At 38.7% G+C, this 26,200-nt stretch overlaps 1 protein-coding gene across 3 annotated transcripts in view; it reads right to left on the bottom strand.

Moving 5' to 3' along the window:
• The window catches only part of PRKACB (protein kinase cAMP-activated catalytic subunit beta), a 116,780-nt gene that overhangs the window by 8,544 nt on the left and 82,036 nt on the right, over nucleotides 1-26,200 (bottom strand). For all 3 annotated transcript variants that reach the window (XM_073357219.1, XM_073357220.1, XM_073357218.1), the window contains exons 2-9: nucleotides 22,683-22,744; nucleotides 21,545-21,673; nucleotides 18,559-18,657; nucleotides 13,970-14,052; nucleotides 13,229-13,355; nucleotides 11,141-11,236; nucleotides 9,324-9,446; nucleotides 2,474-2,638 (exon numbers count right to left, since the gene is read on the bottom strand). In XM_073357219.1, the coding sequence (XP_073213320.1) occupies nucleotides 2,474-2,638; nucleotides 9,324-9,446; nucleotides 11,141-11,236; nucleotides 13,229-13,355; nucleotides 13,970-14,052; nucleotides 18,559-18,657; nucleotides 21,545-21,673; nucleotides 22,683-22,744 (884 nt within the window). The remainder of the gene's footprint in view (nucleotides 1-2,473; nucleotides 2,639-9,323; nucleotides 9,447-11,140; nucleotides 11,237-13,228; nucleotides 13,356-13,969; nucleotides 14,053-18,558; nucleotides 18,658-21,544; nucleotides 21,674-22,682; nucleotides 22,745-26,200) is intronic.

The following is a 26,200-nucleotide window of genomic DNA, read 5'->3' on the forward strand; positions in this document are numbered from 1 at the left end:
ATTTTAGAAAAAAGTGCGAGAGCGGCCACCAGCAAGAGTTGGTGGCCGCAATCTAAGGCCACCAAAAATTTTGTATTAGGAACCCCTGCTAGCTCAAATGAAAAGCCCTAGATGTTTACTAGTCCTTGCAATACAGGGTTATTTTTCATAATATTATTCTCAGATCCCTACCAGTGGAAATCTCTGAAGGTGAGCTCACAAGGGAACAGGGATATGTAATGGAAATACTGTTCAGCCTTAATTAAAGCCATATTAGCAGACATGGTTTTAATAAATTCCTATGCATGCATAAAGAGAAAGAGAGGATCTGATCTTATCTGAAATATTAAATAACTGACTGTATTATGCACAAGTGTAACTCAACTGTACTATTCATACCATGTTAGTTGCTAAGGAACTATTTTTTCATTATGCAGAGTAGGTCCAGTTTAGGCAAGTGACTTTACTATAAAAAAGCACTGGTGAAAAGAGTCACTGTGAAAAGATGGCATCAAACATAACAGTTGATCTCTAGGTTTCAATACACCCTGAAATATTAATATTGCACTGTATTATTATAGTGTTAGCCTTCTAATAGTATTTATTTCCCATAATTAATAATTTCAAAGCCATTCTTCATTAGTATTCCAAATCTTTTACAAAGGATAATATAAAGTAGCAATAGGTGTGTCACTAATTCACTTTTAGATATTTCTTGCTTCTGATAAAAAAAGTTTTTGACAACAATAGGATAGTGAGGTTAAGCATATGTAGCAAAATATTAAAATATTTATTATTATAGGAAAAAAAATCACAGAGGCACATCACAGAGGAATCCCCCCTGCATATAAATTGTGTTTTATATGGGCATTTAAAAACACAGAGAAGAGATAATTACAGTTCTGTAACGTTAAATCTTTTCTTAAAATGTCTCCACTTAACACAAAGAATGCAAGATGTGTTAATAGTACCCTGCCTTATAGTAATTAATACATCAGTGATTACAACTACAGTTCTGTCAATTTGTGTAACCAGACAACCAGTTACTGTTTATAAACTATTGTTAGATTTTAGGTTTGGCCTTTAAAATAATTTTTAAAATTATTATTATAGCAGCACTTTCACACCTCTGTTAGCATTTGAATAAGATACTAATATTCGCCGAAGTGTGTCACTTGACTGTAAACTCATTTATGACAAATGTCTCAATTAAAATAAATTATTTCTGCTCTCAAAATTTTCAGAACAAAACCAATGAGATTTTAAAATTTTACTACTTCCTATTTAAAGAACAGAAAAATACTGGTTTAACCTAAGAAACTGTTCATTTCCTAGGTGTATGTCATCTGGGAACTGGCTAATTTCCAGTTGCTTAGTGATGCTACAAAAGTGGCACTATGTCATAGAGGGGAGCAGATTCTGGGAGCTGCTGGGAGGCAGGGCCTGCAGTAAGTCCCACCCTGCTTCACTCACTCTGTCAGGAACCAAATCTTGCCCTTCTGCCAGCCTTCTCAGCAGTTGTATCTACGATGAGAATTTTCTTAAGGTCTCATTCTGCTACAGCTCCAGCAGTGGGAGCCCTAGCATAGGCTTGCTGCCAGGATTGTCTGACTGCTCAGAACCTGAGCTAGTCTAGAAAACACTGTGGTAAAAATGGTGACAGCCAACCAGGGCCAGATTTTCAATTAGGCACATGCCTAGGGGCACCAGCATTCTAGGGCACCTAAAAGTGAAAAGTGGGTTAAAAGTTTCATTTTTTAAAGAAAATATGAAGGTCAGCTGTAGGTGGAGGGGACAGGGATGCTGAAGGTGCTGTGCCTAGGGACATGTGAAGTGTAAATCTGGCCCTGCATCCAACCACTAGAAGGGATCCCAACATTGCTACCCCTGATGGAACTGCACTAGTGCTAGAAAAACATACTGGATAATTTAAAAAAAATCTTCTGTGTGTTCAAGATTAACGAGATCCGCCGTTCTCAGAGGAAGACAGCAGAGGAAAGGTGTATGACAGCAGAGGCTGAGTGTGTAATAGCAAAGGCTGGAGACAAATCCCTGGATTAAGACCAGAGCATCTCCATGGTGAAGAACAGGCTGGCTTCTGAGAACAACTAGGCAAAGAACATAAAGATTTCTTAGTGGGAGGGACAATTTCAGTAGCCATTATATGTTAAGGATTAAGTAGAAGGTTAGAGGTGCAAGAAATAGCTCATTTTGAAGATGAGCAAGAAAGAAATTAGAGTAGAGCGTGAACCACACATTAGGGGAGCAGGGAAGTGCATGAGGTGCTGAGGATAAGTATACCTGTCCTTTGTAATTTAATGCATTCCTCAGGACCCTAAGGAATATCATGCTTTTCTCAGAACATTTGAATTGGATGTGTCAAATTTGCTAACTTTTCCATTCATAATACAATTTAAAATACCCAACTTTGACTTTGCTTAATGAAATCAGAAATACATATAATTTTAATTAATTAGATGAGGAAGTGCCTTACCTTTCTCTGATAAATGGCAATCCAATCTGTTGTAGCAAACCACTTGTGGTTCTTTATGTCATTTACACCATTCTTTAGATTTCCATATCGTTTGGTCAAGTCTACCTGGAGTAAATTTCTTAGTAGATCCTTCAGGTCTGAACTGAAGTGTGATGGGAACCGTACCTAAAAATCACACCCATAAATTAACACCATAATATAGATTACATTTGTTTTTTCTCCCCCTTTGTGAAGTAAAGAGAACAATGCTCATATAAATTAGAACTGTGGAGTCATTCTACACTTCTAACCATACATATCAGTTGGAGCACATAGACACAGGTGAAGTTAAGGTTGCTTATGCATTTTTATTTCAAAGGGCCTTTTCCAATGGCATATAACTGTCAAATTTTCGCTTCTTGGGCTGAAATTTTCTAGGTCTTGTCTGTCTCTGGATTATTTATTTCTTTATTTTGAATTTTCAGCATACGGAAGTGATTCTGTAAGGACTAAGAAACTAATTTAGTTTTTACTAACTGATGTCTCTCCAACACTTCTGGGTACCCCTTCATCAAATAATTTTTAAAACCAAATTTTAAGCTAGCATCAGATTTTGCCTCCCCATTTTTGAGAGTATAACTGATTTTTCCAGTAAAGAGGGGATACTTGCCTGACTTATGCACACAAATGGTGGTTTGTATCCCACTTACGCTGGTGAAATCAGATAAATAAGTTGAAGAATGAGGACAGCAATTTTAATTCTGATTTGGAAAATCATAATTATAGAAAAGAAGACTGAATATATAAGATCTGTGAAAACTGACAGTGAAATATAAATACTTATTAAAAATTCCTATAAAATAAAAACAAAATACGTGAGATAATGATGAAACTACTAAAATTCACATTGGCACAGTTGGAGCTATAAGCCCTTAGTACAATAAAAGGCTTATCTTTAACTGGTTTAAATCTTACAGGATTTATTTTTCCTTACAGAACTGAGAAAGGGTAAGCCGAAAGCATATGATTGTTTGTAGCTGAGGCCTGGACTGACAAGAGTAGTCAACGCCTGAAGGGAGAGCTCATTTCTTGGTGGATAGAATTAGGGAGGTAAAACAGATCATTATGCTGAAAACAGAATGTTTGTGCTAAATAAGATAAGTAAATAGGTCAGTAGACTAAAAAGATAGAATGTCTGAGACAGCTAAGATAAGAGGGAGAATACCCTGGGAAACATTTACTATTGTGACAAAGCTCTGCCCTTGCCTCCGTGGGTCCCACGTTTCCTGGCGGATTTCACTAGCCTCAGAGGCTCACTGTGATCCTCCACATAACCCTTTTCTCTCTAGAGACAAGGGTCACAGTCTACTGAGCCATTTTCATCATAAGCCAGCGAGGGAGGTGAGAAGAAGTTATCCTTCCTTGCACAGTCTCTGTTGTCTCCCAGTCTCAGTGATTAATCAGGGGGCAAAGTTGGGGGGGGGGAGCCCGGGCTCACCCTCTACTCCGGGCTCCAGCCCAGGGACCCTAATAGTATCAGTGATGGTAGCTGACCTTTTAGAAACATGACATGTACAATTCCCTGGACTACTTCCCCCACACCAGCCCTCATTTCCTCAAACTCCACTTCACCCTTACCTCAGGGTCTTCTTCCTTGTGTCTGATATGGTGTATACTACTCAGTCTCTCCAACAGTGCAACTTCCTCCCAGAGCTCCTGACACGCACACCCACCTGTCTAACTGGGAGGCTTTTAACTAGTTTCAGCCAGCCCCTGATTGACTTCAGGTGTCCCAATCAACCTAGCATTCTCCCTGCCTTCTGGAAAGTTCTTAATTGGCCCCAGGTGTCTTAATTGACCTGGAGCAGCTGCCATTTCACTTATCCTGGTACCAGGGATTTGTTTAGCCTGGAGCTAATATATCTATCTCCCACTACTTTTCTATAGCCATCTGACCTTGCCCCGTCACACTATGAACAAGGGAACAATGGACAAAATAAGTTAGGAATGTAGAGATGAGGTCTTCAAGAGGAGGCTGAGTGTGGACAATGCACGGACAGAGCATGCTGCACAGGGATTGGTTCTTGGAAAGTAACTAATCCAATAACGCGTGATGCAATGTATAGCAAATGCAGTATAATGTGTAAGTGTATATAAAGAAAGATGTTTTTTGTGTAACTTTGGATGTGTGGTACACCCTATACCTGCCCCTTCACCTGAGTAGGATCAACTCAGCACAGCTTTTCTGAATGCCAAATAAAGATGCCCGAGAAATCTGGAGTTGAACTAAGTTTTCTGGATTCCAGGTAACTGCATAAAGTGTTCTCTGAGAACTGGACAAGGTGCTCTGGATAAGATGAGTGGAAAAAGTCTCAGAGGGAATCCCTCTGGTGTTTTGTGTTTAGTTAATTACCACTATAAGGGCATTCCATAATGTCACGGTTCCTCCCCCACTCTGAACTCTAGGGTACAGATGTGGGGACCTGCATGAAAAACCTCCTAAGCTTATCTTTACCAGCTTAGGTCAAAACTTCCCCAAGGTACAAAATATTACACCTTGGACTGGCCGCTACCACCACCAAACTAATACTGGTTACTGGGGAAGAGCTGTTTGGACGCATCCTTCCCCCCAAAATACTTCCCAAAACCTTGCACCCCACTTCCTGGACAAGGTTTGGTAAAAAGCCTCACCAATTTGCTTAGGTGACTACAGATCCAGACCCTTGGATCTTAAGAACAATGAACAATCCTCCCAACACTTGCACCCCCCCTTTCCTGGGAAATGTTGGATAAAAAGCCTCACCAATTTGCATAGGTGACCACAGACCCAAACCCTTGGATCTGAGAACAATGAAAAAGCATTCAGTGTTTTACAAGAAGACTTTTAATAAAAAATAGAAGTAAATAGAAATAAAGGAATCCCCCCTGTAAAATCAGGATGGTAGATATCTTACAGGGTAATTAGATTCAAAAACATAGAGAACCCCTCTAGGCAAAACCTTAAGTTACAAAAAAGATACACAGACAGAAATAGTTATTCTATTCAGCACAATTCTTTTCTCAGCCATTTAAAGAAATCATAATCTAACACATACCTAGCTAGATTACTTACTAAAAGTTCTAAGACTCCATTCCTGTTCTGTCCCCGGCCAAGACGACTACAGACAGACACAGACCCTTTGTTTCTCTCCCTCCTCCCAGCTTTTGAAAGTATCTTGTCTCCTCATTGGTCATTTTGGTCAAGTGCCAGCGAGGTTACCTTTAGCTTCTTAACCCTTTACAAGTGAGAGGAGCTTTCCCCTGGCCAGGAGGGATTTCAAAGGGGTTTACCCTTCCCTTTATATTTATGACACATAGCTACTGAACTCATGTATCGGATTAGGAGGATCCGGTTTCTAATTAGTTGCTAATTGCACACTCAGCAGTCATGTGTGAGAATTCAATCTAGAAATTTACCTATCCTGTAATCTCGCTATAGATAGCACATACACTGCCAATCAAGCTCTTAGCTGAACAATTCTGAGCATTGTTTAAATACATGAAAGTTTGTTTGCCTTGTCAAAGTAAATTTGTGACCATTTAACAGATCATCTCAAACACAAAATAGTCATATCCAGTCTGCACTGGCAAGGTAAACCAGGTTAGCATGAACTATGCTTCAAAAGTGTTTAAAGAAGATCTAGCTGATACAGGTTTTGCTGCATAGTTTTACAGGGCCTTAATGATCCAAGAAACACCATCAGAAAGTCTAATGCAGGATCTGAAATTGGGAAAAAAAAATAAATAAAAAGTCTCTCTTGCCACATCCATGCTTCCAGAATTTGGCACTTACTATGCCCAATTGATCAATGGTATTCTGTAGATATGAAATGTCATTAAATAAATTAACTTAAAGAGTTAAATGCAGTCTGCAGGATTATTTAATCAGTGAAGAGATGTGGCAAAATCATCAGCTCTGATAGCTAAGTATGCTCCTCCTATTTATCAGTCTGGGCATGTGTATGGCTCTCATTAGTGTAGTATCTGAGTGCCTTACAATTACTAATGAATATTACGCTCAAAACACTTTGAAAGGCACGAAAACGTTAATCCCATTTTACTGATGGGGAACTGAGGCAGAGGGTAGGTTACATGTCTTGCCCAAGGTCACATAGGAAATTTGTGGGTGAGCTGAGAACTGAACCCAGTTCTCTTGAGTTCAAAATCCAGTGCCCAATCCACTAGACCATCCTACCTTCCCAGAGTCAGTAAAAATATTGAATAATAAAACTAGAGAAACTTTAGGTACAATAATGACTGCAAAAATGAACCTTTTTTTCCCCCAATATGAAGATAAATCTTTAATGAATATTTAATGAATCCAACGAAGTGAGCTGTAGCTCACAAAAGCTTATGCTCAAATAAATTGGCTAGTCTCTAAGGTGCCACAAGTACTCCTTTTCTTTTTAAGAATACAGACTAACATGGCTGTTACTCTGAAACCTTTAATGAATAGGCAGTTTAAAGAATCTTTCAGTAAAGAGAGATTTATTGACATTTGTGGTCATTCTAAAAGTCAATACTTTAGGCAAAATGTAACCAAGTAAATTAATAACCTATTTTTACAGGAAGAGCCACAGGAAATTTAGTAATCACAAGTGTCCTCAATTTTATATTTCATCCAAAAGACAGACTCATCAGAAGCAATATTCTGTAACACCATGCTACAACATTGGTTCCACACTGACTTAGAAGGAGGAATGCCAGTATTTGAATCAGCAGCACCACCTGGGTTCCCCTCAAGGTCTTTTGTACAAGTGGTGAACCAGTTAAACCTGTTTAAGTTAGGAGATCTGATGAGCTCACTGAATGAAGTGATATGGCTGTACATCATGGCAATGTCTACCAGCCTAATAAGTAGGCCAAATTCACAGCCATGAAAAACGTGTCACAGACCATGAAATCTGGTCTCCCCCTGTTTCTCAAATTGGGTCCTACCCAAAAGCGAGTTGCAGGGGGGTGTTGTAAGATTATTTTAGGGGGGTCATGGTATTGCCACTCTTGCTTCTGCGCTGCCTTCAGAGCTGGGCGACCAGAGAGTGGTGGCTGATGGCCAGGCACCCAGCTCTGAAGGCAGCTCCCCACCAGCAGCAGCACAGAAGTAAGGGTGGCAATACCATACCATAAAGAAAAGGAGTACTTGTGGCACCTTAGATACCATGTCACCTTTACTTCTGCAGTGCTGCTGTTGGCATCAGCTCTGCCTTCAGAGCCGGGCTCCCACCCAGCAGCCACCACACTCCAGCTGCACAGCTCTGCAGGCTGCACTGCCGCCAGCAGCAGCGCAGAAGTCATGGTAGCAGTACCACAACCCCCCTACAATAACCTTGCGACCCCTCCCCCCCACAACTCCTTTTTGGGTTTGGACCCCTACAATTACAATACCATGAAATTTCAGATTTAAAAAGCTGAAATCATGAAATTTACTATTTTTAAAATCCCATAACTGTGAAATTGACCAAAATGAACATGAATTTGGTAGGGCCCTACTAATAGGCCATCCTCTTCTTTCTCTTCTCTTTTTTACCGTGTCTCACATGTTGCTGCCTCCCACAAACTGTTCAGTTGTTCCCCTTTCCCTTCCCCATAGATAACTCCTGTCAGCAAGTGATCAGCAAAGTAAAACTGCTAAGAATTTCTTACCTCATAGTTCATTTTTACTTTGTTTCTCCACATGGAGTTGAATGAGAAAAAAAGCTCCTGCACTGATGCATATTGGCCTAATCATATGAAACCTCATAATTTTGATTATTTTAAATTATATCTGTTCCCCAAAGATTAATTTTGGGGCATTCCCCCATAAACGGAGAAAATGCACCTCATCTCCACTGTCCCTTTAACACTATTTCATTGCAGTCTTTGTCATGAATACTGGGTTCCACTGACTGAATAGCTTAAATTGGTTCTCTTTAATGTCTGCACAGGAAGGAAGTCTCTTCCCCATTTATGGGTCCACTGCTTGTGGAATATCTTCTCTCTCACACAGAACCTCCCTTTTCTTCTTGGAACTGCCACCCTCTTCCAAATTTCTGATTGCTGCCTTACGTTGACCTAACTCTGTAGCACAGACCAGGCCTGAGAAAGAGACAGAACTTGAACAATGGGGCTCATTACAACTTGGCGGAGCTCTAGGCTAACCGGAATGGGCTATGCTTTAACCTTCCTTTCTCTGTGCTAACCTAAGGATTCCCACTGCAGTGTTGACTAATAAACCCCATTGTTTTGACAACACTTTGGGTGTCACTGCAAATGCTTGGTGAGGTTCATTAGTCCCTGAAGAATGCACAAGTCTCTACCAGGGACCAACTGAGTCTATCTCAGTTGGATTTGATCAGCAGACTTCATGGCGTGAAACAGGAGTGCTGGAGCCCCAGACGTTCAGTCTAAAGGAGGCAGTGAGGCCACGTGGCCTACTCTGTGCAGAAGTAGGCACACTGAAGGTGCCTACTAGAGACTGTTCAAAGCTCGGGGTGTAGCATCAATCCTGTGGATTTGTGACATATACCTACAGGATTACTTCGCCATTTTCTTTTAAACACGAAAACATAAAATTCAGGGTGTGGGACTGCAAGAATCTGAGTTTTAAAACTTTAAACACAGCAATATTTCAGAGAGTTAAAAAAATGTATGCACTTTTTAAAAATTATTATTGCAGTAAGGATATCCATGGATTCAAAAGTACATGTTATGGACTGGAATTTTCTAATTCTGTATCTAAATCGCTCAACCTCTAATAAATCAGTGAATTGTGGATCCACAATCACAGGTTACAGGAAAAGCTATGCAAAGACAATGGTACAAAAAAAATTAAAAATAGACAGTTTTTGCATACCTTTCCAGAAACTATCTTTTCATAAATTTGAATTGGTTGATCTGCAAAGAATGGAGGATATCCAGCGGCCATTTCATAGATTAACACTCCTAATGCCCACCAGTCCACTGCTTTGTTGTAACCCTGCGAGATAAAGGGGAAATATTACTGTTTTATCATAGCTAATAAGATTTAAGAGTTCCTCTACACTTACAAATACAAAATATATAGTATTAGTATAAAACATTAAAACAGAATAGTTCAAAATTAATTGCCTCATGACTTCCAGTTTGTAGTAGACTTAAAACACACATGGATGATGCACTATGAGATTAAGTTCACGGCTCAGTTCTTGAAACTTCTTGCACAGATTGCTGTGCTTTGGCAGAGCCCCAGTGAAATCAATGGGACTCTGCACAGGTGCAACAACCCACCCACCCAAAAGAAAGCACAAATAGCACCCACACAGCAACCCACCCACAGAGAAGAAATATTGAGACCCAGGTCTTTATTTGAAAGAAACTTAGTTTCAGAGTAAATTAAAGACATTTCATTGAGTCCAATCATTCCTCTAGCAATGTATATACTCTGTTTCATTCTTCATATTATTTTAGTATCTTAAAACTTATTAGTTAAGTTAAAATGGAACCTCTCAAAGCTTTTAATAGAAACCAGTTTTAAAATATTTAGTTATTTAGCTTTTATTGATTCATCTATTAACTGACCTGTACTTAAAATTTATCTGAAAAACATTTTTTTTTTAAACAAAAGCGGTTTACTCTGAAAAATATATTACTTAAATTACAAATACATTTACAAACAGTACACTTAAAAATACGTTCTTTTTCTGAGATCTTACCAGGACCTGAGCTCAAGCTTCAATGTCCTCCCTGAAAAAATTGATATCAATATACTGAAGTGAGAGGGGAAGGAATGCAGCTTCCTGTGCTGCTTTACATGTTAAGTGTATTAAGATACAACGACTAAGAACTATTATCACCACCAACAGTTTCAAGAGAACCATCACCCTGCACTAAGACCTTGGAAGGTTACAAGTAGTTTCGACTGACTTTTACAGACAATAGATAAGATATTGTGTAATAAGGGGGCATCGGTAAAACAGGGATAATGATACTTGCTTTCCTTTGTAAAGCACTTTGAGATCTATGGATAAAAGCCAAGTATTAATTATAATAATACCTTCTCCATTCAGATACTTGTTTTATTATTTGAAGAAAGAGATGATGTGAGATAAGCCAGTTATGCTTAAAGAGTAGTGTCACATTTGACTTTTTTATTTATATTTAAAAAGACTTTTAAAAAAAGAAGAAGATTTAATGCATAATGCTTGCAGGTTGAAACACTCCCTCAGTGGGGTGATTCCTAAATACCTGTTGGTTTATCCAGTATGCAGGTCTGGTTACCTTCTGGAATTTTTTACTAGTTCATTTTACTAGTTCATGAAAATATACCAGAGCAGGCAAAACTGGCATACACTTATGAAAAATGCTAGTGAAAAAAACTCACCTAATTATAATTTGCTTCCTGCCCCGCAAAAAGTTACTTGCAAATGTGAGAACAGAATTTTGCAAGGTTGCATTAAGAGCATGTACTAAGAGATAATTTGGAGTATTTTTTAATAATCTCTAATTAACATAGATGATTGCATTTTGTGTACTTTACTAAGGACTGGTAATTCAGGGACTGATTTTCACAGGTGCCTAACTACTGCAGCTGCCTCAAATGCCAATTATTAAATAAATAATGTTAAATTGGATCAAATGTCAGGCCTGAACAACAAGACCGTGCTTATTCTCAAGATATATATATTGAAATACCTTGCTGAGAATTATTTCAGGAGCCAAGTATTCTGGTGTTCCACATAACGTCCAAGTCCTTCCTTTTACTCTTTTTGCAAACCCAAAGTCTGTGACCTGGAGCACAAAGAAAAGTACTTGTAATTATTTTTAAATGTAGTTTAAAAAAAATTTCAATTACGAGGATGTTCTGAAAAGTATCTTCATCCACAGAAGCAATTCACCATTTATGACTTGTTCAATATGGTATAAGACTTCATCTTGTTTAGCCAGTTATTTTGATCCTTTAATTCAGACAAAAACTCATGAAAATACTGATAAAACTAAAAAAAGGAAAGATATGGCAGGTACTCCACCCTGAGCACAAGCCACTGTATTAAAAAAATGCAAAGCAATGAGAGCTAAGCATGGATTATTATTTTACAGATGAATTATACATGTATTAAATGTTACTCCCTACTGTTACTTTTTATTAAATATAAATATAGTCTTTTTATTAAATATAGCTAAAAATGTTGAAAAATGTGATTATTGATAAATGGATCACAACTTCTGTAGATGCCATAAATAACTCGACAACTGGATCAGAAAAAAAAAACAGCTGGTCAAGAGATCAGCAACTCCTTGAAAATCTGGGAGATTTTTACTGCAAAATTGCATAAGGATTATATGTACCCTTTTGGCAGCATCAATGTAACATTATGTAATCAAGTAAGCTATCATAAAGGAGGTCTTTTCAGATGATAGTAACTTCTGATTTAATCCCTCTGAAACACTTTCTCAGACATTATATACTATTCAATACAAACTCCTTTAGGTGCAAAGAGATGCTAAATGGAAGAGGAATGTTTCCATAGCTCCGCTACTAAGGTATTTCTTTATGTAGGTGAAAGTTCCAGTCTTCTTCCACATAAATAGGGCATATATCTTTGTTGTTATTATTATTATTTTGGTGGAGGAAAAATACTAATGCTAATGCTAATAAAATAATAATAATAATAATAATAATAATAAAATTATCTGACTTGCCACTGCTCAAAAAATCATTTATGATGATCCAAAAACCACTTATTCAGTATAAGACAAATACATATTCTTCTCTCTTGCAAAGACAGATGGCTCTTACGAAGACTTTACTGAAAATAGCCAAATCACAAACACTGATCTTTGTTCTTTTCTTTTTGTGCTTTTAGGCTGAGTGGACAAACTATTAAGGTTTTCTGTTTTATAATTTCAGTCACACTGTTAATCAAACTTATCAAGAGAATTTTTATTTGCAGTTATGTTGTTTGAAGCATTGCACAGTTAACAATCTTGAGACGTATGTGGAAGGTGCCTTATGGGAGTTTTCCTGAAACGTCAAGAACTTGCTATTTGAGTTCAACAGTTGTACTGTGAGATTCAAATATTTACATTTGCATAAATCTAAGCTTTTACGCCGTTTTAGCCTGAGTGGCTAGCCAATATATGGGGTCTTGCAGGTTGTTTCCATTAGGAGGAGAAGTTGATGATAGTGAGTTATTTCTCTGATGCCATCCTGTGTATTTACAAATAATGTGCATAAAGTTCTCTTTCCTTAAACACAGTAGGAATCAAACAGAAGACAGTTTCTTTGCTCACAATTGCAAGGCTCTTCCCAATCAGAACTTTGCCCAAAAAGCTCTCTTTTGGTTCTCTCTCAAGGCCAAGTCACCAGTGCTTCACTTATTGTCTCTCCTGGCTCTCTGCTTGTTTTCCTGTTGGCACATCCGTTTCTGGCTCACAGTCACAAACAGCTCCACCAAACAATACTCACCCCTTCACTTGCATTCAGACCCAAGGACAAACTTTTCAGACTGCATAGCTCAGCACCTACTCCAGCCTTCCCATGATGGTCAGAGATTTGGGCAGTGGCTTCTTACTGTTTTAGCCATTACTAAACATAGGACATTTAACCACTCCCTCATTTAGCCTGAATGGAAGATGACTGTCACATCTACCAGCTTCAACAAGGTTTGTGACTGCCCATAATTCATAGATGCACTTCCTAGGAACTACCCAACTTCCAGCATACTACAAAACTCTCAAATATATAAACCATATAAATATATATGTTCACCAGCATCATACCTGGATATATCCTTGTTGGTCAATTAAAAGATTTTCAGGCTTTAGATCTCGGTAGATGAGGTCTAGTGAATGGAGGTACTCAAATGTTAGCACAATCTGAGCTGCATAAAACCGTGCATGTGGTTCACTGCAATGAATTAAAACATTATTATGCCTCTAACAATAGCCTTAAGGAGTTACAATATAAAACGCCACAATCTTAAAGCTGTAGACAATTTAAATATCAAGCAATTGTTTCCTGGTTATTTATGTGATAGAAAAAGAACAAAGGCAAGCAACAAGATTTTAGTATCCAAATACCCATAATCTCAATCCTCAAGGATTTATAACATTTAAAATTGCACATGCAAGATAAGGGGATAACGTGCTCCATAGGATAAATCTTTCTGTTTATTTAATTCTTGCTTTGTTGCAAGATAATGTTTTCATTCCACTTGGTCTTTTGCATTGACTTTTGGAAACCAAAAAGACTGCCAACAACAATCTATACACTAGTCCCAGGATTCTCTCTTGTACAGATTATGAAAGCCTACATTAACTAATTGCAAACTAATACATGTAATTAGGAGACTTTCACTGCATGATTTCAGCTCACTGACAAGGGGAAAAATTAAAATGCATGTACCCATATTATGTAATTAAATCTCTATTCCTTAATGATTACAGTTTTAAGAAAAAAATACACTAACTAGAAATTTTAGATTTTTATTTCTGAAGGAATAATCTAATTAAGTATATAACCTGAATCTTCCAATTCTTCTTAGATGTGAGAACATTTCACCACCAGGGACATATTCCATAATCATGTATAAATTAGAATTGTCCTAAACACCAAATAAAAAGATACACATAAATATTAAGAATTCAACATTCTAGAATCTCTAAAGAAAACAATTTTTCAAGTAAAGCACATTTTACTTTTTACTAAAGAAGTAAAAGATTAATCTCTAACCACATACTCAACACAAAACAACATTGTAGTTGGTGGAAAAGTCAGACAGAGGACACAGACACCACTGTGACGTTTGCACGCCATATGTTCTATGAAAATATGCTAATGAGCGTCAATACAATGTAACTGGAATATGCTTTATGCAAAAGGTTTTTTGTAAGGTATCATTACAAAGCTTATAATCTACTGAGTGTGTTCATCCTATATGTATGAATGTATCATTCTTGTATTAAAACTGGAAATATGAAGTATTACTCTGTATTGTAATTCTGCAAAGTGTGGTCCATTAATGGTGGTTTAGAATCTTGATGGCTCCCATTGACTAGGACAATTGGTTGTAAATGGCTATTTACTTGTAAGCCTTCCTGCGTTCCTGTGAGTCAGGCCGGGAAGAATGGAGGCTTGGGGTCTCACAGGACATGTGACCATATCACCTGGTACTGGAATCCATCTTAAACTTGGTGCTTTTCCATTTAGAAGGAGGGGTGGGGGCCCAGAGAGACAAAAGACTCCCACCTTGTGCCAAAGCTATAAAAGGGGATGGAACAGAACAAAGGGGGCTGCTAGTCATGAGAAATTCCCTAGTTACCACCTGAGCTGGAACTAAAAAGAACTGTACCGGGGAAAGGATTGGGCCTAGACTAAGACGGAGTCCAGCCTGCGAAAGAATCTTATTGGAACATCTCAGAGGGTGAGATTTACCTGTATTCAGTTTACCTGTATTCTTAAATGTAATAGGCTTAAACTTGTGTGTTTTGTTTTATTTTGCTTGGTAACTTACTTAGTTCTGTCTGTTATAACTTGAAACCACTTAAATCCTACTTTTTATACTTAATTAAATCACTTTTGTTTATTAATTAACCCAGAGTAAGTGATTAATATCTGGGGGAGCAAACAGCTGGGCATATCGCTCTTTATAGAGCACGGACAATTTATGAGTTTACCCTGTATAAGCTTTATACAGAATAAAAAGGATTTATTTGGGAATGGATCCCATTGGGAACTGGGTATCTGGGTCCTGAAGCAGTTTTTCGTTCAAGTCTGCAGCTTTGGGGGCGTGGACCAGACCTGGGTCTGTGTTGCAGCAAACTAGCGTGTCTGGCTCAACAAGGCAGGGTTCTGGATTTTTCCTCCCTTGGTATTCTACTGTTAATTGAATTGTCTCGTTAGCACTGACTCCCCACTTGGAAAGGCAACTCCCACCTTTTCATGTACTGTGTATATATACACACCTACTACTGTATTTTCCACTCCATGCATCTGATGAAGTGGGTTCTAGTCCACAAAAGCTTATGCCCAAATAAATTTGTTAGTCTCTAATGCGCCACAAGGACCCCTCATTGTTTTTACCTTTTGGGGATGGTGTAGATTTAGTGGGCCTTGGCTCAGTGCAGGGGGATGGACTACATGATCTCTTGAGATCCCTTCCAGCCCTACACTTTTGTATGTCTATTATTCTCATTAGGGCCATGCTCCATAAGATATATAAATGTGTCTCACAAAACATACATGCAGACAATGTTTGCCGCACTTAAAAAATTCTTCCAAATGGAGCATAAAGATTGTTGTTAAAGTAACTGTAGTTATTCTGAAAGATTCCTCCCCACTGGAAGCTGAAAATTTCTCATGTTATTTTCAAGTTCTCCTTTGCTCATCAATATACAGCATGCGCCCGTTTATTTGAATGGCTTGGGGGCACCCAAAAGTTTCAAATAACGGGACATTTGAACAAACAGAAGTGCTGTTCACTAACACAGGACATGCTGTGGATTCAGATAACTAGGATTATCAGATAAAGGGAATTTGGATAATTGGAATTATATTGAATTTCACGTGGGGTATATGGCTAGTTTTCAACTATATTTTCACTTCAGTTTTGAAGGTCTTTCTAATATAGAGAGGGCATCCCCAACTCCCAAGATGCTGACATGTCACTGACTCTTGGAAAGCTCATGCTTCCGAAGCATACACCCCACACTGCGCACCACCCATCTATACACACACTTTTCATAGTTAAGAGGCACCTGTGGTTAAAATAATCTGAAGAGAAGGAATTTAGAATGTCACCTGATTAACAAGATCATAACATTAAGTTCCCTCATATTCTCTTTAGCTTCTATTTCTTGTATGTCTGCCTCATTTTAGAGTATGTCACAGATGTTTCAAAGGTCATCAAGCAAAATGTGTAACATGGATCTCTCCGATACTTACTGAATCTTGGGACTTGTCTACACTACAAGATTTGTTGACACAAGTTATGCCGATGGACAGCCACCACTGTAATTAAACTGCTGTTTCATGTCCACACTATGCTCCTTGTGTCGATAGAGCACATCCACAATAGCACCTCTTGCATCGACACAGAGAGCAGTGCACTGTGGGTAGCTATCCCACTGTGCAACTGGACACAGGGAGCGTTGGGAAAAGTTTTGCAAGGCCTGACGGGGGCAGGGGCAAGCGCAGTGTCACATGATGACAGCTTCTCAATCCTGTCATTCCATCGGCATCTTACTAGATTGACAACCACTTTTCAACTGCCCTGCTAACCTGCAACCCAATCATCTCTGTCAGAAAGCATGGATCCTGCACTGCTATTCAGTATTGTGCTGCGCGTTATGAACACAAGTCTGTAAGAGGAGCCCAAAGGTGGGCTATTCGGCTGGAGGAGCATATTAAGACTGAGCCACAGTAATGTGTGTTGCTGTAGTGTACTGAGCCTGGCATTGTTTGTTTGCAACATGCTATGAACCTTGTAATGATTACCGTGTGTGCCCGAAAAGTAACACACTTTAAACCACTTTTTAAAGTAGCACTCGGTAATATGACCAAACTGACACTACTGAACACTAACACAAGAAGCCCACATAAGTGGGTGGGGGTGTGAGTGTGTGACAGTGAGTGTGTGTGACAAGAGTTACAGAGACAGAGTGTGTGTTGGGGGAGAGTGAGTGTGTCAGCATGCTGTCTATACGTTCAGACAGCAGCCAGAAACAACCAGTCCTGAGACAGAAGCTGGTGCACAGACAATTAGTGTCCCCCTGTCCCTCCACTGCAGTTCAGTGGAGACTAGTATACTGGTGGGGGAAGGGGGACACCCTGACATCAGTCCTCACCTCTGCACAGCACAAGTCTCTCCCCCCTATTCTGAGCAGCAGCCCACTCTGCCTGCCACTGTGGTCCTAGTACCAGGGAGAGCAGGATTCCATGTTAATGTTTGATTCTGTGATTCCCTCAGAGTACTGCCACAGCCTCCTCTCCGCACAGACCAAGGAGATCCACCCACTTCCCTGTCGTCCAGTCAGGAGTGTGCTTTCTGCCAATAGCTTTCCACGCTGAGCAATTTCAAAACTTCCTGGGGCCCTGAAAGTGGAGGGAACACATGCCTGTGTAGCTGGCTGCAGGGCAGCAGAGTTCAAAACCATGAGCGGAGTGGTCATGGTGGGCATTGTGGGATACCTCCTGGAGGCCACTTACGGCGATGTAATGAATGCAGGGTCTACACTGACTTTTTGTTGATCTAAATTTGCCGCAAAAGATTCTTGTCAAGGTGGTTTTACTTGGCCATCAAAGCAGGAGAGTTTTGTCAGTGGGAGGAGATTTATACCTCCACTGTTTTGTTGACAAAAGCTGCCTTTTGCCAACAAATTGTGTAGTATAGACAAGCCCTTATTCTCCTGAAGGAGAAAAAAAGCTTTAGCTTAGCAGATAGGAGCAGAGGCACAAGGTCTTAAGTCTTTTTCAAATACAACCAAAATGCCAACACACACACAAAATAGATAACGTGCTTCTTCATGTAACGTACACACGTACTTTATTGGTTATATATATAGGCTGGTGTTGATAGTGGAAAGAAGAATGATGGAGAAAGACCTATTCTTTTTGCTTTAGCATAATTCTCCCCAGGAGTACACAGTTAAAGGGACAGCATGAACTTTAAATGTTACTTCTATTTGAAAGTTTTACTAATGATTTTTACAATTATCATTTAGATTATTACGACTGAAAGAGATGAGAGAAATTACACTAAAAAATGCAAAGCCTAACACAACACAAAAATAATTGGCTACATTTCAATTTGATAGTGTCCCTTCATGGAAAGGTTTTATGCAAAGTACATTTTACCAAAAGCATGAATTACTGCGTATTACTCATAATTTACTTAGTACTTTGAACACAAAGCACATACTTTATATTACCCATGGCAGAGAAGAAAATTAATTTTGCATTAATAATTCTTAGGAGGATGTGATGTACTTTATCATAACTGCATTATAGTGCAATGGCTTTACAGACTGAGCAAGAAAGTTATCTGTACACATCTAAAATTTGAGCATATACTTCATTCACATTTTGAAGCAACTGCTTTCAAAATATTTACCTTAAAAGAATACTCCAGTCTCACAAGGAAAGGAAAGTTCACTGCCTGTAATATTCTCTTTTCATTCAGTGTGTGTTCTATTTGCTTCAGTTTGACAACCTACAAACAAACAATCTTTAAATTTTTCAGTCTAAACAGAACATCTTGGGTTTTCCAATAAACATATTAAAGTTGAACTGAAATGTGAAACATGTAGATACACATGGCTAAATGAAAGGCTTTCTGATACAACAACAATACGAAGTCATATTTAGAATTTCCTTCCTTAAAATTTTAAGAGAGTTTATAATTCTTAAATCATGGTTAATGGATATCTTTAGTAATTGAAGGCCTTTTTAGATCACCAAAATTGGAGCACAGGAACCAATGGGGCAAATTTCACACATCCATTACAATGCACCCAGCTGACCTAATGGCAGTCATCTGCAACAGTGACAGGGTACTGAATCTCCATACCCATTATCAATAAGGGTGTTGAACTTATCACCAGTACAAAAGTTTGAGAACCACTGCTATGCACAATACAGTTTGCTTATGCTGAAGAATGTTTGAGTAGATTCCATCTAAACCCTAGTCAGTTACATTTGAGCAGAAGATAATTAAAAGCAAAAACGTTATCTTTAAAATCAGCTGTTTCTGTACTTTAACATGATCTTTTTAGCATATTCTGTGAAACATCGTTGCTAATGGCTGCTATGAAGCAAAGACATTCCTGCACAAACGTAATTGAAAAATGTAGGAACTACCTAACAAGAAACAATCAATTAGATCTTCTTTACACTCTATTTGAACTGTCGATAGTACTAATTGTAGTAAGCAAAGAGTACTACACATGGTATATATTTAATCAGATGCATGCCAAAACAAAATCTCTTCTTAGAAATATCTAGTTAATAAATTATGTGTCAAATTCTCTGAACTTGAAAATTTTACTCTTTAAAATTTAGTGCCAGTACAATATATATGGTTTATTTTGCACACGTATAGGATTACCCAATCTAGTGATACCAGACTATTTCAGGGGGCAGAGCAGGAGCAGTGTAGCAGTGAAACCTGCACCACCCTGGATACAGGACAAACAGCAGACAACTCCTTTGAAAGTGACTGCCTCCCCAATAGTCAAAACTCCAGCAAGACATAGGAGTAGCTCATGCGTAAAGGGCTCCACATCCAAACAACAGCCAACTGGCCCATGCTGCTCATCTTTGTTCCCTTGGGACTAAGCTCACCTGTCCTGGCAACATGCAGCCTTCTGTTGAGTGGGGAAATGGGGGGGGGGGGAACAAAACCCAAGAAAATAATCAAAATTAGAGCTGTCAAGCAATTAAAAATTAATCATGATTAATCAGTTTTAATCACAACATTAAATAATATTAGAACACCATTTATTTAAATTTTGGGGGGGTTTCTATATTTTCAAATGTAAGCTCAGGGCTGGGGGCTCTGGGCTTCAGCCCCCCTCGGGGAGCAGGACTCCAGCCCCTCCCCGCTGGCTAGGGTTGCCAACTTTCTGATTGCAGAAAACTGAACACCCTTCCCCCACCTCTTCCCCAGGCCCTGACACTGCTCACTCCATCCATCCTCCTTCGCTCATTCTGCCCCACCTTCACTCACTCGCTCATTTTCACTGGGCTGGGGCAGGGGTTGGGGTGCAAGAGGGGGTGAGGGCTCTGGTTGGGGCCAGGGATGAGGGGTTTGGGTTGCCGGAGGGGACTCTGGGCTGGGACAGTGGGTAGGGGTGTAGGCTCTGGGAGGGAGTTTGGGTACACGAGGGGGCTTAGGGCTAAGGTAGGGGGTTCAGGTGCAGGAGGGGGTACAGGCTATGGGCGGTGCTTACATCAGGCAGCTCTCAGGAAGTGGCAACATGGCCCTCCAGCTCCTAGGTGCAGGGATGGCCAAGGGTCTCCATGCGCTGCCTCCGTCCGTAGGCATGGTTCCCGTAGCTCCGGTAGCTCCCGTTGGCCATAGTTCCTGGTTGACCGCTGTGGCCAGCATATCCCGCCAGCTCCTAGGCACAGGGGTAGCCAGGGGAGCTCTGCATGCTGCCCGCACCCCAAGTGCCGACTCTGCAGTTCCCATTGTCCAGGAACCAGAGCCAATTGGAGCTGCGGGGGCAGTGCCTGCCGACAGCGACAGCGTGCAGAGCCCCCTGGCCGCCCCTGTGCCTAGGAGCCAGCAGAACATGCCAGCCACTTCCAGGAGCCGTGCAGAGCTGGCCGCTGTGGCCAACTGGACTTTTAACGGCCAGGTCAGCTGTGCTGACAGGAGCCGCCAGGGTCCATTTTCTGGTTGAAAACCAGGCGCCTACCAACCCTATCCCCCGCTGCCCAGGAAGCAGCAGGTTGGGGTTGCTCTAGCCCTTCCTCCCCCACCTCCAGAGCTGCACAGCCCTCCTGCCGCCGCCTCCAACCCTGCCCAAAGATATGCGATTAACGCATTAATTTTGCTTTAAGTTAACCATAGGTATTAACTGCAATTAATTCACAGTCCTAATCAAAATAGGTTATAAAAAAAAAGAGAAAAAAATCCACACAATTAAAAAAAAAAAAGAGAGAGAGAAAAGACAATAGGACAATGAACAAAAAAAAAAAAAAAAAAGATGGGTGAACCAAACGTATTCTCTTCAAAACACTACAAATCCAAAGAGCCAGGGAATGAACTATGATCATCCACGTACAATTGTCTTATGCTTTGACTAGACTGCAGGACTTATTTTTTACTTATGCTTTTAAAAAAATATTGAATCCTTAGGACAAGGTAATTCTCTCACAGAGTTGTTAAAAAAAATAAAAAAGCTCAACAATTCTATTTTCCTGTCAGAGGCACAACTGCCAGCTAAAACCCACTGTAACAGCATGAAAAGTGAAAATAATAAGATACAACAATTTTTCAGACCACACACAATGATTTCAATGAACAGCATGCTCTCTGCTAGCAAAGACAGTTTTTAACCACACAAATTAGTATAATTATAAAATGCTCCAACCTTCTGTTTATCCAGTATCTTCATAGCATAATACTGTTCTGTGGATTTATATTTCACCAACATAACTCGTCCAAATGATCCTGTTCCAAGGGTTTTTTGTCTCTCAAAATCATCTAGGCCAGCAGTATTCTACATGAACACAACAAAGTATAACAGATTAATAAATAATTATTACAGTTTTGGTACACAGAGACACTTAGTGATGGAAAATGTAGTCATTTATTAAAGAGGATGGATGCAATTTCTTCTGTCACAGCTAAAACAAACTAGAGCGCTAACTAACGTTAATATAATTTCACACAATGAACAACTGGATTGAGAGAACTGTAATAGTGCTTGCATTAAAATAGAAAGGGATTTAATTTAATTTATGTTTTAAAATGACAGAAATATTGTTATCAAGATGGTATCTAGCAAGCAGTGGGAATTTAGCTGCAAGGAGATCATGATGTTAACACAAGAAAAAAGAAAACAAAACCTGCAAAAGATTACAGTCATCAAGTTTCCACAACTAAGTTCTAAAGAGAATTCTATGTGGGAATGTATTGAGGAACTACCGTTCATACATTGTCTAGAATTCATATTTGAACACATTTATAAAAGATATCTATCACCACAATATGTGAACGCTATTTGAAAAGTAAGTAAAATTACAACTTTTTCTCCAAATAGGAAACATATACTATGCAATCTCGCTCATTAAGAGGGAAATTTCTCCCTAAAACCAAAGGATTACCAACCAGGAGAGAAATTTCCAAGGGGAATGTCCAGGATATACCAACGTGTCCGGTTACGAAAAGCCAGTTGTAATAGGTCATAAGAGTGGCAAGATTCAAACTATCAAATTGTCAGTGAGAATGAATTTCATAGCAAGTAACCTATCACTAAAAATGCTCTTTCCCAAGCTTCTGAGACCAACAACCAAAGCATCTTTGCTGATCTCAACTGCAATTACAAATAATGGTGTTAAATTCTTAGCATGCACACTCCCTCAACAGTTTTTGTACTGAAAAATATCTTCGATTTTCTGCAGTGTCCACCACAGTCGTATCTGAGTACTGGATACTGAACTCATTTCCAGAAAAGCTACCAGTAAGAGTCATGCAATGCATTTGTATTTTAAATCACAGTTTCTTACCTGAGGGGGGCTTTCCCATTTTCTTAAGAAATCTTCTTTGGCTTTGGCTAGGAACTCTTTCACTGAAAATACAAAAAAAATTTCTCAAGTTCAATTCACTAAACATGTAATGCAGAGGTTTGAAACGTATCTATTAAGTATGGTTGCTTTAAATAAAAGTACATGATAAACTCCTCTTCAGTTCTCGTACACTAAATAGACTATTTGCCTTTACTAAACACAAAGCAAGCTCCAGCATCTTTAAGATTTCTACAGTATCTCTAGTAGACCCCTAACTCTTTTGAAGTACTACATATTTCTATATAAATTACTTAATCTACTTTAAGTCAGATGACCCACAATACTGTACACGCAAGCAGTCTTTAAGGTGATGTTAAGCATTGTCAAAATGACTGGAAAAAACCTGCCCTTTGCAAATAATCTACATTCATCTAAGGCAAACTTTTTTTTAAAAGTTATACTTTCAATAATTGGAGAACAAAATAGTTCTCATTGCCTTTTTTTCCCCCATCACCTTTATTTAAAGGCTGATTGCAAGCAGAAGTACAAATTGCACAGCATTATTGCAAGCACAGACAAAACACAGGGCTACAACACTGCGCATTAGAGATGCCCACAGTCAGAGAATAAACATTTAAGGAATTAATTTCCCATTTGAAATTAAAGCAATGTAGCAACTGTACAATTCTGGATGACTGTTTAAAATGTGCACTAGCATATTGTAATCCAAGATCACTTTTCAGATATTTTAATCCTAGAAGGTCTTTATCAGCCAAATCAGTGTAGGATATTTTATAGATGCAATGAAAAACAGGGGCTTTTTTAGAGAATCACCATTAATAACTCATGCGTATTTTGTTTTCTTGGGGTCACTCCACATAACATGAGATTAGCAGTGGTAGGTTTTCTGTATTGATGAGTTTTGCTATCGGTAATTTCTAAAAGAAATTCAACATAATCAAGCATTTTCTGAGTAGTATACAGAAACATATTTTAACAAGATATTGTCATTTCTGCCGCTAAAAAAGAAAATCCTGTTTTATGATTGGCTAAAAACAATCATGTGATAAGTAAGGACGTTCCTTTGTTTGCTTACTCAAAGAATAGGTATGCCTCATCTATACAGAATATTTTTTAAAATTCTCCTACCATTGCTCTAGTACTGGGGCAGCTCCAGCAATGCTAGCAAATGGTGGGATCCCTAAAGCAGACTAGCCACTGGTATTTTTACCACTATGCCACCTAGTTCTGAAGTTAGACAACTCTAGGATAAAAATGCCAGTGGCTGGTCTGCACTGCTGGCACAGGGGGAAGAGGCAGGGGGAAATTCAGAAAATCCTCAGAGCAGATACAGTCTTAAAGACTTGAGCAATGTTTAAAGCAGCGGTGCCCAACTTTATTATGCAGGAGGGCCATGTAAACCTAAGCATAACCTTGTGTGGGGCAAACAGATTCTACATATTTTAACAAGATTTAAAGTCACCTATATTGATTTATATTTTAAGTTCAACTTGTTTTGTATGTATTTAGAGAGGCTGTTTCTAAGTTCAGTATTGTCTATTTATACATTAGTGTAAACTAAAATTATGTAAACATGATGACAAAACGTTAAAGAATCGGCTATTAGTATGTTGTGTTGAAACCAGCCACGGGCCTTATGAAATGCTCTGGTGGACAGTGGACAGCTCACAGGCTGTAGGTTTGGCATCTCTGTTTAAAAGGAAGCATAATCAGTACTCACTAATTATTCAATAATCCCTAATTTAATTTATCTCCCAGAATGTTAGTTTAAAAGAACCCAGCAATGAGAGTGGTGAGGAATATACATTATCCCTGGCTTTAGGAATCATGGAAATAGGAACACAATAGTAACTAGAAAACAAGTTTTGTATGAAGAAATTATGTTAATCAGTGTTAGAGCAAACTAAAATTAAATATTTTAGTGAGTGATCCATAAAATATTTAGCACATCCACCCTGAAGGGGGGAAATATAAATCATTCCTTTTGCCTTTGAAGCCTAATCTCATTTAAGGAGAGTAATGGGTAGGCCTTCCCATGGCATGAAATTCCTCCTTACTACAAGAGGAACTATGAACATCTGATTTCACACCTCATTGTCTTTGACCCAGTAGGGAAAGAAGAATAAGGCAATCACTTTTTGACCAAGTTTTATAAACCTAACTTTGAATTACATTCAAGTAACCTGAAAAAATATTTCAAGTTAATAAAGACAAGAAAGCAAAACAAATACTTCAGGTTTTGTTTTTTTTTGTTTTGAGTAGTTGGAAGGACACCAAAATGTGTGGCGTATGTAGCATTATTACATAAAGCGCTTCACCCCTTTACTTCAGAGCAGACACAAAAAATTAACAAAATTTTGTGTTTTGTTATTCCTCACTGAATCATATTCTTTCATGGACATTGTTGGCCTCATTAAATATCTCCAGGGCATCTATCATTGTCTGTGTAAAACATATATATATATATATATATTTAAAATTCCTCCATATTTAATTTCACAGAGAATTTATGAACTAGAGCATTTTACAAGTAACCATCCCTTTCTACGTTATTCTAATTATGGAATAAAACATTCTAAATATTAAAAAAAAAATAGCATACTGGAGAGAGAGTGTCAAGTTGCTTGAAACATGAGAAAAAATGCTGTTCAGTCCTAGAACTCCAAGAGGCAACAGGAGTTCTTCTTCCATATAAATCCTCTACCTTTATCCTACCTCACTTTTCATCTGCTCTCTTCAGAGGCAACGACGAGAATAGCTTCTTTAAACAAAGTTTCTAAATCCCACTTATTTATCCTTTAAATATGCATACTATAAACCTGAAAAGTTATAATATGTTACAATTAACTGAAAAAAAAAGCCCCTACCATAAAAACATCTGGAGATAAAATTTTCAAAAGCACCTCAGTGACTTAGGAGCCTAAGACTATATCTACCCTACAGACGTCTATGTCGGTCAGGAAAGTGAAGAGAGGTGATCCCTTACCAACATGCTCACAAAGGCCCCTACTGTAAATGTAGCTATACCAGCAAAGCTGTGCTTTTACCAGTATAGCTTGTTTAGCTCATGGCAGTTGATTTTACTAGACTGGTAAAGAGCACAACTTTTGAGTATTGCTGCGTCTATACTAGTAGCGTTTTGCCAGCATAGTATACTGATATTCCTACACTGGTAAAGCACTTCTAGTGTAGACATAGCCTAGGTCCCATTTTCCAGCCCTACCAAGACTCCTAAGCCCCAGTAAAACTCAAATGATTGTCAGTGTGACTTAACCACTTAAATGTCAAAGAAACTTTGGAAAATGGGTGTTAGGCACTTTTGAAAATTTCAACCCTGGTCTCAGAACACCAACACATGCATTTAAGTTTTGTAGGTATTGTTTTTTAAATACATAAGCAACATTCATGTTAATGAGTTGATACCAGTGGCCAGTACCAGGAAAATATCATACAAAAATCACTTTTTGGAGTGCCAAGCTGTGACAAAACCATGTAAA

Source organism: Lepidochelys kempii, chromosome 8 (genome assembly GCF_965140265.1).
Source record: "Lepidochelys kempii isolate rLepKem1 chromosome 8, rLepKem1.hap2, whole genome shotgun sequence".
Lineage (NCBI taxonomy): Eukaryota > Metazoa > Chordata > Testudines > Cheloniidae > Lepidochelys > Lepidochelys kempii.